Below are 14,319 nucleotides of genomic sequence, written 5' to 3' on the forward strand. Positions count from 1 at the left end.
TTTGACACTATCAGATGCACATTCTTGGAAAATTCTTCATGTGTGCTACTGTACAGAAGTTATGGATCCAAGATTTTGGTCTAGCTGGGTGATAATGCTAAATTCATAATTACACTAGCATAAATTTATGATAATTATTCATTCCCACTTTTCACTAGACAATACATAATTTTTGGGTATAATTCGGCTTTCCCTCTTCACTCTCTCAAAGCGTATTAAATCAGGTATTTTCTAAATTTAAGGACATGTAGTTAGGGATGGAAAAAAGCCCAATTGGCCCGGTATCTTACCCGCCCGGTCAGTCCTTTATCCGGTTGGCTTGATGCTGTGATGGGCCAGGTAAGGGTGGGCCTAGGGTCTAGACTTATGTCGAAGTCCACATGCAGCCCATGGGCCTTTATGTTAAAAAAAATAAGCAAACTAGCAACCTTTATTTGCTATGAAACTATAAATTATTTTGTTGTTCCAGTAGTAAAATCACATTGTTATTTGTTGTTAAACTATGAATTAATTTTTTTTTTCCATTAGAAAAATCACATTATGAATTGTTTTGTTTTCTTGTATGGTCTATTTAATATGGTTGAATTTGAATGAACTAGCGGGTATGGGCAAGCCAAGCAGGTCCATGGGCTAGGGCAGGCAAGGATGTGCAGGCATGGACTTGGGGGAAAGGGCCATGGGCGGGTCGGGCATAGATTTTCAAGCCCATCACATTGGGCCTGGCAGGTGGGCAATTAGTTTTTAACAGACATGCCAGACATAAACTTAGCAAAATACCCGTGGGCTCAACTCATTGCCATCCCTACATATAGTATTACACTATCACTTCAATTAATTGGTTTCCAAAATTCCAGCTGGCCCTATGACTGAGACAAAAGCTATGAAATGTTCAATAAATATCACAAAATTAATAGAACCATGTGCTCGTTCTATTGCTACTTTGCTAGTAATCATGTAATTTCCCTGTTGAATAACAATGCATTTTCTGGCACATAATTTTTCGCAGAGAATTGGGACAACTATAAATTTCAAGTACCACCGACCAAAAGAATATAGATCGATGTTTATACTGTTTATGGTACGTACTATCGTACAACAGTTTGCAAGATATTAATTGAATGTTTTCTTGGAAAATATATATATTTTTTAAGAAAAGTCATGAACTACCCGTTTCATCTAACTTGGTTTATCTCTAGATGTCACTAGTCTCAGCTGTCACATATTCCGGTTCTTTGATTACCTGCTCAACTATTCACCACACCAGTGCTATCCTCCTATGGATCGACTAGGAGCCAACTATAGAGCAGATAATCTCAGCATCTCTTTTGCATCATCGACTTGATCCAAAACAGTTCATCTTACCTTCTTATCTTACCTACTGAATAAGTCTAATTTCGTCCTATTACAGAGTGCAGACAAATCCCACCAAAATAATTATATGCTAGAAAGCCCACTTTGCAGTATAGAATCAGGCCCGGGACAGTTAGGCTTGAATTGGGCTATGACACAGAAAATCTTATAGGATTTTGCGGAGCCCGCTGTCAGTGATCTGATGGATCAGAAGCAAACGGCCGGACACAGACCGAATTTGGTACGATGTCCATCGAACCGTCGTTGATTCCAAAGAAAATACATCTGCGCATTATGATACTATATATATATATATTTTAATGAGTAAGAACAGGGGTCTTCCCTATTTTCATAACTGCAATTGATTACATGGTCAAGGGTTTCATTATAATACATCTTTTAATTGTAGAATTGTGAACTTTGTCCAGTTGTATTAAATTTCCAATGTTGAAGAAGAGTTTGAAATTCTCACCACTGAATGCTATTTGAAGCCAACTTCACATTGAGATCTAGTTCCCAGGGACCCATAAAAGAAAAAAAAAAAAATAGTGTCCCAACCAGCTCTGGGTTTCTCAATTAAACTGATGATTTTTGTTTTTCAGTTTTCCTTTTCTTTTTTGTCTTTTATTGGATGTAGCATTGAATATAGAAATTCCAAATGATCCAAAGAAATGTTTCAAATTAAAGCATAAACCAAAAATAAATAACAATTATCATATATATATATATAGCTGTTGGACAATACTCCGATTAATAAATATCATGAAGCTTAATCAGAGCAAATCAAATAATATACATCATGTTAATAAAAACATACAACAAATTTCTTGACTCAGACCAATACACACACTGCAAAAAGGAAGGTCCGGACAGTAATTATTAGAGAACATTCTGCATTAAAATATCAATTTTATTTATTCCTTCTTCCTTCAATTTAAGTCTCTTAATCACAACCATACACAACTGAATGTTACCAACTAGTAGGCAACAATCCTGAGACCTAAACTCCTTTGTGCGAAATCGATGAGGTTATCGATTTCATCTTCGCTGACGTATCCATCACCATCAGCATCAGCAGCACGGATACCGCGGCTGCTCTTCCAGCCGCTGAAGCGGCCACGAACAGCCTTGATCGCACGTTGGAGCTCCTCACGGCTGATCCGGCCGTCCTTGTCCACGTCGAAACGCTTGAGCCACTCCTTGAACTCATCCACTGTCATATCACCATCGAGCGCCCTAGTTGTCATATTCGAGTTCTTTCTCACCACCGTATTCATGTTCTTTATCGCCATTTTAATTAATATATCAGGTGTAGAATGATAAGAGTGTATTCTTTAGTTTCTTGTTTGGCAAAATGGTTGAATGAGCAATATGGAATATGTGAGGGATGTAGTATATAAAGCAGTAGGACAATGGAAGTTGCCTTTATTCTCCATTTTGACGTGGTGCTTTTTATTCCAAAGAAAAGTCTCCAAGTGTTCTTTTTTAGAAAGGAATGGCGAGAATGGTCTGACAACTAATTTATTCTTTGAATATATATATATATATAAAATTTCTTTTCAACATTTAAACGAGTTGCCTACATATCACTTTTTATTTTATTTTTATCATAGTGATGTTGATTTATTTTACAAATTTAAGTTCAAGGTGTTCTCTGTTTTTTTATTGGTTCAATGACCACATTTTATGTGATAATTGTTTTACAATTTTTATTTTATTTTCATTTTTTAGGTGAAGAATCAACTTATGTTTGGTCAAATTTTAATTTCGAAATATGTTTCGAAGATATCTCCTCCGTAAAAGCATTTTCCTAAGAAATTCACCAAATTATAGATAATAATGGCATGCATATCACCGGTTTTTTCATTGCCAATTAACCACATATCAGTCAATACTTAATACAATATTCATACATCACATTGCAGCTAATTTAAAAGAAACTACCAGTTCCTGTTTATACGCGCATCGATACACAACTTGGTGCCAAATCAAATCCGTAAAAAGTGGCAACATTAATTACTGTTCAGAATATATGTGTGATTCTGTCTATTAAGATTTGACCTATGCAAATATCTCATTCAATAAGATTAGCAATAACATGGAGCTTACTTTTGTAGCTTTCTTTAGTGTATGAAAATAATTGGATGAGCAAGAATCCTTCTGTAGCTTTGTTGGAGTAGCGTTAGGTTAAGAGAGACTAATAGGAGTAGACCACACAAGAAGAGAATCACATAAAGCAAGCAATGAGATAGCAAAAGAATAAGATTCCATGCATTATCAGCAACCCTTTTTCTAATATCTTCATATAGTAGCTAGTCTATAAGTAGTAGATCTTTTCTGACAAAGATTTGATTCAATACTTCCAAAGAAGCGTGTATGTGTTTATTTGGAAACATCTGGTAGTCCAAATAGTTCAAGATAATTATAAATTTTCAACAAATCAGGCTGCCTAACTTTGTTAGCCCAGTCAAACTTTTTTTGGCCATATGTTGTGTTATCCGGTTTTCTCATTTTCAATCTCCTGGTCAAAATATTTTTATTACTTTATTGAACTAGAACTTTCTGGGGTTTCCTGTTAGGTCTAATATATATAAAGAAAAAAAAAAATATGACATGTTTTTCTGATAGAAAGTCTCACTTTCCAACTTCAGGAAGAAAAGATGAGCAAATCTTCTTTTGGTCTTTAGATGATTACATCTCAAATTAACTTTACTTGGCAAAGTGTTTCTATGATTTGTGAGTCAGCTTAGTCTAATCTTATCAATTCAGATTAAAAAGTTGCAGCACTTTTTGGAAGTTTTACTCTGTTTTGCACTTTCGATAAATAAAATGTATATTAGGCGGTTTGTCTACCAGATCCATTAAAATAAAAAATGAGAAATAGTTTGTTTCCACTGGAGAATGGGTGGTGAGCCCAATGACATGCTTCAATTAATACCAAATTTCTATGGATTTCTGGATCTGATTTGGGCTTACATTTAAAGGGCTAATGTTATGGAAAACAAAAATCAAATGAATTATAACAAATTTAAACTGACTTCTGTTGGATATAACTAGTTTTTGTTGTAGGCAATTCTTGGTAAAAAAACACCACCAATCCACCATACATGTAAATTATATCTGGAGCTAGTATATCCTGATCTGGATTTGAGCTTGACTCAACCTAATCTTGAAAAGTAAATGGCCCGATCAAAACTAGTCAATCCGCGCACACACTTCTCTAGGACACGGGCCCAAATTAACCAATCCGAGCAGACTGATTTGAATCAAACTAAATCCGAAATCCACAATTGCCCTGCATCATATGACACCATGAACAGTTCTGACTACCTTATGACCCTGTTTTTCCCAAAAACACAAATAATACTAATCCAAAATGAACTTTATCAGGTAATAACTGAGTCCAAAACAACTGAGTGTTAGACCCGATTGTCTTGATACTGAAACACACGCAATCCAAAACTCGAATTACCTGAGATAATAAAAACAAGCCAAACCCAGTAAAACCCAACACCCGAGACAACCCAAACCCAATTGATCGGGAATCCCAAATGATCCAAAGCAGAGTTGCTTGGAATCTGACCAAATGACCCAATATTCAGGAATGATCTGAACCCGAAACAAAAGAACACAGAACAAAATTAACTGCCTGGTTCTACCTTTAAACTATATCTATACAATAGAAAAACCGACTTTTATCTATGTTTCTGTTGGAACAGGAAATAAAGATCAGAAATTTCATTTAACCTTTGTATATTTGATGAAATTTAATTTTTGTATTTAAGCCTCATATATTTATAGTTCAATAATTATGTTAATTTAGATTCAGTAAAACAGTTAATCCTGTTTACATACCCAAATTAATATGAGGGTCTGGTTCAATTGGCAAAGTTAAATAAATTTTCTGGGAGATTATGAGAATATAAATGTGATGAACAGGAAGTTATGTACTGGCTAATAGACATAAAGTTGATATTCTGAGGAGAAAAAGACAAGATTTTTCTGGATAAACAATTAATTGCAAAGGATGGATAGCATAATTCTCAGTGGACAAGTCTAAGTGCTCATCTCCACAAGTCCATTTGAGTCCATCTATTTTTTTGCAAAATGAAATAAAAATTATAATTTCCAATCATCTTGGAATTTAATTGTTCCCTAATCATGTTCATGTTCAGCTACTTTGAATCGACATCAACATCCAAAATCAGTTTTGCTTTTGTTGAATTGCCTTTATGCTCTGTGCTTTCGGTGAAAGACTTAGATGGCACTACACTCAATACAGAGAACCTTATACTAAGTTCATCTCAAATTCTCTTGCCACCACCAGCTGCTGCCAAGAAACGGAGTGCGTATCCTCTGAGATATCTCATATTTTGCGTGATCGACGTGTCCGGTGCCTATTCGGGGGTGACACAGGGGGCTAGTATTATTTGAGCTTTGAGATTGACGCAGAACGTATTGGAACGGTTGAGATTTTCCAAAAAGTCACGCAAAATATGAGATATCTCAGTGGATGCAAATTCCAAGAAACACCCATCTTCAATTATTGTCATATCTTGATTGATCTTAAAAAAGGAACATATCTAGATATGCTTGATCTACTTTTGGAAAAGTTGTAAGGCTTTTCTCAAAAAGAAAAAAATGTAAGGCTGATATTTCATGGCTAGTGATCAAGTTTGTTGCATCTTTCCATGAATGAAGGGCTCTAGGAGATTTCCTCTAATGGACCTGCATCTTCAAATAATTTTGAATTGAATTATAACAACAACAACAACAACCAAGCCTTTATTCCCAAACAAGTTGGGTAGGCTAGAAATGAAACCCAACCGGAGTCACAAATAATAGTAATAGTAATAGTAATAGTAATAGTAATAGTAATAGTAATAGTAATAGTAATAGTAATAGTAATAACAGTAACAATATTAGTAATACTAATAATTCTAATAATTCCGAATTGAATTAGTGTTTTAAAAATGTAATGCTCTTCTTAGCTAAAAGAAAAAGAAGAAAAGTCATTCTAAATGGAGAATCTGTTCACTTGTACATATTTGGGAAAAAAGTATATCAACCCATATTCTTTTGCTAAATATATGATATGCACGATCAACAGGATCAGACCAAGGAATATTTTCCTGGTAGAAAAAAAATATGGTTTTTTTAGAACAACTCTGGCATGCAAGAATATAATACTGTGGTCTAAGTAAATATTGGGAACGGACATAAACAATTATGGTACTGAAATTCAGATCAAAAGTTTTCTCAACTTCCAAATAGATAGAAAAAGTAATAAAAGCAGTGCAAGGCATGGAATGGTTTCTGCGATTGCTCAAAATGATGCAACATTATGTACAAATTAAAAGAAATATTAGTAATATCAGTTGATGACATTGAAATTAATCAAATCTACTAATTCAGATAAATTTAATATACTCTGTAGGTACCAGATTGATACAGTCATTATTGTTGCCAACTTGCCCAACTTGCCCAACTCTAAAATAAAAAATCACCTGTTAACATTAATTGGCAATGTTCGAGTAATAGCTGTATCGGTGGCTTATTTGAAAATTCAATAAAATACAAGGTGCATATATATATTGCAAAGGAGTTATAGGTTCTTGATATCTTTCTTGAAACGGAGACAGATAGACTCTGATTCAATGATGTGTCTTTACTTATCTTTCTATCTCTATCTTTATTTTACTGCTCCCCAGCAATATTCTCGGTCAAATGAACTTTTTCTTTCTTTTTGTGTGAAAATACTATATGCTGGATAGAATTCACGGTGGATAAATTGCTTCCACAACTTTAGTTAAATTGGATATTGGCATCTTGCTATTCTGTCAGAAGCTGGTTGATCTAAATTGGATAGTTGAGGATCAGAATGTAAAGTCAATTACAAGCTATTTTCAGATGACTCAGATCAAACAACTGACAGAAATCATGTTGAGCAAACACTCTGTTTTACCAGTTTGAAAATAGGGGTGAAAACAGACAGGGAAAAAGGCTGTCTCAGCTGAATTGTGTTGTTGAAGAGGAGCTTTAAGTTATTTGTTCAAGGGACAAATAATATTATGTCATCGCTGACTTATACAGCTGTTGTGACGGCTAAATTTGTGTGTGCCATTCTGCTAAAGTTCTCTATTTGGCTGGAATTTAGCTGTGGCAGTAGTGCCATGGCGTGTTAATAATTGTATCTGATTGGTTAAATATAAGTTGGTTCTGCTGGTGTAATAAGTAGGGGTGCAAATGGGTCGGATATTATTCGACTGTATCTGAATCCATATCTAAAAATTAGATACAGATATTCGATATCCGAATATTCGTGCGGATATGGATATAGATATGGTTTTAAATTTTAATTATCCGTATCCGAATAATAGATATATTCTATATAGTTTAATATATATTATGAAAAAAATTATGTTATTCACTATTATAAAAAGCGGATATCCGTTATCCGTATCCGTATCCATTTAATATCCGTATCTGTATTTGTCTAATATCTGATATGTATCTGAAAAATAAAAGCGGATACGGATATGATTTTACCACTATCCGATCCGTTTGAACCCCTGTAATAAGCAAGTAATGCATGTTACATTTACTGACCAAATTAATTTTCTTTTAATGAAACCTTGAATGCAGACCTTTTGACTTTGGTGAGAAAAGTTTATCACCAGATTCCCATGGTCAAAGTGGCCAGCCCTTCCTTCTTCCAATACTAAAATTATCAGAAAGTAAACTCATTGTTGACTCCAGCTTTTGATTCATTTGGGATTGTGATGGAATCATAAGAATAAGATCCATTTTAGGACTGGATTGGGATAAGGTACATCAAATTGTGCTTTAAAGGATTTCCTTTTTCTTGAAGTATTGCAGCTATATATTCAAATTCTGTAGAAAAGGAAGAATTAAAAATCAGATACAATTCTGGAGAGGATAAACATCAACAGGTCTGATCAGATATACGTTTTCTGGTTGACCAATTTAAAAAATTGAAGCGGACATGAACCCTAACTTACCTGAAACATATAAACATTTCTGACCATGGCTTAAGTGAGTTCTACCTATTGAATACTCATCATGATTCCAAGCCATAGTTGTGTATGAATTTTTAAAAACTAATTTATAGATCTGATACCAATTGCAGAGTTTGACAAAGTGGAAGCATTAGTTCTGTTTAAAAGTTTTCTGAGTAGAATAGATAAGAGAATTCAATATTTTGTGTATTGGAGACTAGTCAATATATTTTGTTAAAGATGAATAGACAAAATCATATTTTACAAAAATCAAAATGGCACTACATTTTTTTTGGTAACACACACAGTCCATTAAGATGGTACTAGTGTTCCAAGGTAGATAACATACTCTCTAACAAATCCGATTTAAGTTCTCCATACAGAAATTACAATTTCAATTCTTTCTTCCGGATCCCCTTTGACAGCTTGAAATTTCTCGGTTAAGCAATTGTATTTCTCATCGCCATGCCAGCAGTGACATTAATTCATCTAGCATCCAACTCAAAAGTTTGCTTATTTCAGTTTGGCACCCGCTTGGTGACATCATTCCTGAGGTAATGGTATAAGTTTCATTGGCAGTACAGGAACATATTGCTCTGTTTCAGCACAGATCTAAACAGAGTATAGAAAATGAATTGGCAGAGGAACAAATTGCTCTGTTTCGGCACAGATCTAAACAGAGTAGAGAAAATGAATCAACCCCAACAAGTTGTCCAGTATTAAACAAATTAGTCCTGAATAGACTTGTATTATATTGCAGATATCATTCCAGAAAATGGTACTAATCAATTGGCAACAATTCACAAAAGCTGACAAAAAAAAATTATGAGAATGTTTTTCAACACTCAACATTTGGATGGGAGAGATGAGATCCCCATATTTTCATGGCATGGTATCAGCAGTTGCTAATTTGCAACTGGTTTTTACTATTCCCATTTTGGAGCCTCTATGGTCATTTCGGGATGTCTATCATGTCAAAAGTCATTGAAGCATATGTAAATTAACCACTGCTTTAATTAAGGACTCGTATATTTTACAGCATGTAGTTACCTCCCATATATCAGTGGTTTGACAAATAGAAGTGCCTTAGGAAATTAGGAACCTGATGTCACTGTCTTAAGAATATTACATTGCTGCCACTAGTAACTTGCTTATAAATAGACTGATGGTTCTTTAACAATCCACATAACAACCTTAATATATCCTCTATCACTAGCTAGTTCGTAATACCAAATGGCTATAGGTATTAGCGATCCGGGCCACAATCCACATCATCATCCACTCCGTTTTAAGACACGAGAAGAGTTTGATCAATGGCTAAATGATATTGATACAAACAAAGACCGCATGATAAGCCAAAAGGAGCTCCACGATGCTCTAAAAGTGTTGGGTCTGCACATGAAAACATTGAAAGCATGGATGGCCATAAAATCAGCTGATCGTAATCGTAACAAAGTCATCGATATCGATGGAAGTGCTGAGAGGAAATTGCTTGTTGATTACGCCGCAAAGCACTGGGGTATCATAGTCTCTCTGTGATAATTTCTAAGAATATCTACAAACTTGAATGTATGTATGGCTTTTGTAGTTGTGTTTTCCTTTGGTTTTCCTCTATGTTGTGTGGTGGTATGTGTCTGTGTCTATTGTCTAGTGAGTATTGTTAGCTTTGATGCATGGAGAAGGTTTAAGAGTAATTCAGTCAAAGTTGACATGCTTTTATAATGGTCAACTAAGTCGAAGATAAATACAGTATTGTAAAATAACATGTATAATTAGTTATAATAAGGTACTTCGGGTCTTTTATTATGTTTACTCCTAGACCAAATAGCTGCTCTACTACATGTAGACACCAATCTATCTAATTTGGGCGCCACAATTTACTTCAATCCTTTCGCCTCATACAGTGCATAGGTGAGACAAGCTCTTTTAAATTACTATCTCCCTAACTTAATTACATTGAATAGCAAATAATACATAAAGCTCTTGCTAATTACCAGTCTACTTGAAGAATTGAATCAACCGCTGTGCTTAACGAAAGTCCTTTACTCGCTCTTTGCGTGGATATGATTCTACCATATGGCAAGAGTAGTTTTTAAAAGTGGCTAACTGATAAGAATACCACTGAGCTAATTATCTTTTAAAATATCAGTTTATACCATGACAAGGGATATGCTGTCAACTAAACAGAAGATTTAATATTTAACTCTATATTTACCATCAAAATAATTCGAGAAAACCTGTTGCAGAGTGGCACTATATATTAGAAATCTTACTGTTGCACCTCCCAAGATCCTGTTTCCATGCCGTGTCACTGCTCTAAGATACATGTAAAGAAAGCCTCATTAAATACACATCTCTTGTTATATATTGCGATGTAGAACAAATTAAGGAATTATTAGCAGATAATTAAAACAACATGCTTAGCAGTAAGAGATAGTATATCAGCATATATATGAGAGCTTATTTTCAGAGCCATTTGACCGAACATGACATGCACATAAAATGAATGGATGCTTTGGAAATAAATAAGTAGTAATCTGAAGTTGCCATTTGATTTTCAATATGAGATCAGCCTGAAGGAAAACAAACAATGAATGAATACATTAAGTGACAAAGATGATGGGCCAATCTGAATGCAACTCCAAGAGTGCTTAGCCACTTTTATGATTTAAAATTTTTAATTATATTCTTTAACCCCCTCATGAAATATCAAATATAATAATATATTTGGAGTAGAACTAGGGTGTTATTAAGTTCACCAAGCCTCTCGGTGAACTCAAGTCTAAAACTCATCGAATCGGCTTCAAATAACGAATCCGAACCGTTGAAACCCACCTACCTTACAAGTGATGCGTTTACATATGAAAATTTTAAACATTCGAATTACTTTAGTATAAAGTCAAGCGGTCAAAATTAGAAAGTTAATAAATTAATTTTAATGCATCCATTTTTTGAACGTTTTTTTATCACTTGACTCTATGCAAAATTAATTTTAAAATTAAATTTTTTTACATGTAGATGCATCACTCGTAAGGTAGGCGGATTTGAATGGTTCGGATTCATCATTTGAAGCCAATTTGATGAATTTTAGAGTTGAGTTCACCAAAGAGCTTGGTGAACTTAAGAACACCCTAGTTCTACTCAATATATATATTTGATCTTACATCTGTTGTGTTCCAAATCGAAATTGTACCCATTGCTTCAACCAGATTAATCAAAATACAATATTGATATCCTTAATTATTAATAGACAACACTTATCTCATCTAAATTTAAATTATAAATGTCAAAATAAAACCGTTAGATGTGATCTATGTTATTTTCTCTATATGCTCATAAAATATTATTACATTTCAATTTTGTTTTTATGTGAATTAATAAGTTGAAAAATCAACGTCTAGAAATTATCCACATTAGTACATTTTTTTACAATCTCTTGATGTCAACCAAAACAAAGTTGAAATGTTGTAATATTTTACATGTCCATAGATAAAATGATGTAGATCATATCCAACGGTTTTATTTTGAATTTTAAATTTTAAATTTTTAGTTATTAAAGTTTTTAAGAATGGAGGCATGATGGAGGCACCACAAATGAAGGCATTTGAACCCTCCTCTTCTTTGATATACTTACTAATAAGATAATATATTAGCAACAACGAAGAACAGCATAGATAAATTTAGCGAGGTCCATTATCCCAATATATGTAAACATCTGCAACAATGTGCTATTAATATAGGATAATCTATTTGCAATTACAAATAGGATATATGGCCATTATTGTCATACTCTAATTAAGATTGTATCAGTACCAACATGTTGGTTTGTTGTAGCTTGGTCCGCATGAATATAATTCATGACACATGGAGGGAGGTGGCTTCTGAAAGGATGATGTTGGCATATGCTTACTGAAGGAATCCACATAAAAAAGGTGTACATATGTAGAAGATAATGCCGAATAGTATTTCCCCTGTTCAGGAATAAAGGGGCAAACACTAATTTACCGAATGAAACTGGTGTTTTTGTGGACTTCATGCCTGGATAAATTCAATCCATAGTTAACTATCAGCATACATTGGTCTTATTATATGGATATCTTAATTGTTGGATTTATTAAATGGTACGTCCGTTATGGAAACACGAATTCAAAACCCGACCCGTTATGAAGAGGTACATTGGTTTTTATATAAACCATATCCTTCTCTCTCTCATGAATGAAATAGTGACTGCCAAGAAAGAGAAAAAAATAGAGAGCACCACCAAGAAACACTCTGTTAATGCTTGAAGGTTTTAGGTCGTAGAAAACGCAAGGCTTCCGGCTTCAGCTTGTGATTTCTTGCAGAACCAGTGATATTGCTACGCTCGTAAGATCTGCTTCTGCTTCCACATGAAGATTAACAGAGTAATTTGTAAGTTCTATCCATTAATTAACATCAATATATATATACCATACTATAATAAACAAACCAAGGAGGAATGCAAACAAACAAAGAATTTAATCATTCATCTAGCTAGAACACCTAACTTATAGGAGCACAAGTTCTTATTCTTATATAGTCACTTATGGCCCTACAGTTCCTCTTTGTTTCCCCTAACAATAGTTACCCAATTTACAACCTATAAATTTGGAACAAGCTGTCATTTTCCTTCGTACTAACCCAACATATCTATAATCTCTTTCAGAAGTTAAAAAAAAAAACAAGAGTTTACGGTAATGGTGATAAAAGCGTCTTACCCGGGAACTATTGAAAGTTCTTGTACCAGAGGCACCCAGGTACAAAACCCTCCTTTTAATAACTTTAAGCCTTCACAGAAGATAACGAGGGAGCAGTTCAAGCAATGGCTTGACGAGGTTGATATAAACAATGATGGTTACATTAGCCGGAACGAGCTCTATGGTGCATTACAGGTGCTTGGTCTGAAGTACAAAACATGGAAAGTGTGGGGAGCCATGAGAAAGATTGACTTGAACCATAATAAAGTTATTGATATTGGTAAAGAGAAGGATATGCTAGTTGACTATGCAGAAAAGCACTGGGGTATTATACATACTAATTAATATTATCGTACTCTAGTTACTTGTATGCGGTCTTATGTCATGCATATATGGACCTATGCAAACATGGTTCAGACTTTTAGATACTGTATTTGTTCTATTTTGTGAAATGGTTAGTGTCTAATTAACTTTTGGTTTGTAGTTATTCCATGTTTCCTATGTATTGTTGTAATTTGGCGAATCCACAATTTATACGTTTGGAAAAAATAAAAAAAGTTGAGTGACCGAAAATAATCTATTAATGTCCAGTCACAAATATATTACAAAATTTTGATTTTCGTAACTTTTATAGATACCATGATAGCGCCACAAATACAACACTTATGGTTTGAGGTACTAAACGAACAGACTGAATTTGCACAGGATTAGATCTCAACTCCATTTTTCATAGAAAAAGAAGTGCTTTAAGAAAGTATAATTGCCATGTCTAATTATTTCTAGCTGGAATGTCAAACCGTTAATTAATATTACCCTTTTACTACTTAATCATTTTATTACTATATATTCAGAAAAATAAATGTGAATAAAAATCATCTGATTAATTTAAGAATAATTATTTTAATACCCGCACTACAGTACTCGTGCTACAGTACCGCACTTAGAAAAATAATGTATTGTGGTCCCCACTAATTTTATAGTCTCAATTAATTATTATTCTGAAATTCCAGCAGTATCATTTCTTTATGGTCCTCACTAATTATATAGTTTCTCTTTTACAATCCCTGCACTCTTTCTCGCGTCAACTTTTTTCTAACAAAAATAGTTTACTTTATAGGAATAAATACTTCAGTGTATAAGTATAAATACTTTCAATACTTAGATATTAATACTTTCAATGTCATATGTAAAAAATACTTGCATGGTGAGGTATAAATACTTGCGCGAAGACGAGT

The 14,319-nt window shown here is 33.9% G+C and overlaps 1 protein-coding gene and 1 long non-coding RNA gene across 2 annotated transcripts; one reads left to right on the top strand and one right to left on the bottom strand.

Moving 5' to 3' along the window:
• Positions 1–2,173: 2,173 nt before the first annotated feature.
• On the bottom strand, positions 2,174–2,725 carry LOC144552805 (putative calcium-binding protein CML18). The gene has a single exon (XM_078300799.1). The coding sequence runs from the start codon at positions 2,640–2,642 to the stop codon at positions 2,328–2,330; it is 315 nt and encodes a 104-aa protein (XP_078156925.1). The 5' UTR covers positions 2,643–2,725; the 3' UTR covers positions 2,174–2,327.
• Positions 2,726–12,224: 9,499 nt separating this feature from the next.
• LOC144552755 (uncharacterized) lies at positions 12,225–13,571 on the top strand. Its single transcript, XR_013511215.1, has 2 exons — positions 12,225–12,779; positions 13,054–13,571. It is a non-coding gene; the product is annotated as an uncharacterized LOC144552755 (long non-coding RNA).
• Positions 13,572–14,319: the final 748 nt, after the last annotated feature.

The sequence above is a fragment of the Carex rostrata genome, chromosome 4, assembly GCF_964058835.1.
Source record: "Carex rostrata chromosome 4, lpCarRost1.2, whole genome shotgun sequence".
Taxonomy (NCBI): domain Eukaryota; kingdom Viridiplantae; phylum Streptophyta; class Magnoliopsida; order Poales; family Cyperaceae; genus Carex; species Carex rostrata.

What these genes read in the sequence shown, in the direction of transcription:
- LOC144552805 (XM_078300799.1), bottom strand. Translation starts at nt 2,642, where the DNA reads ATGGCGATAAAGAACATGAATACGGTGGTGAGAAAGAACTCGAATATG.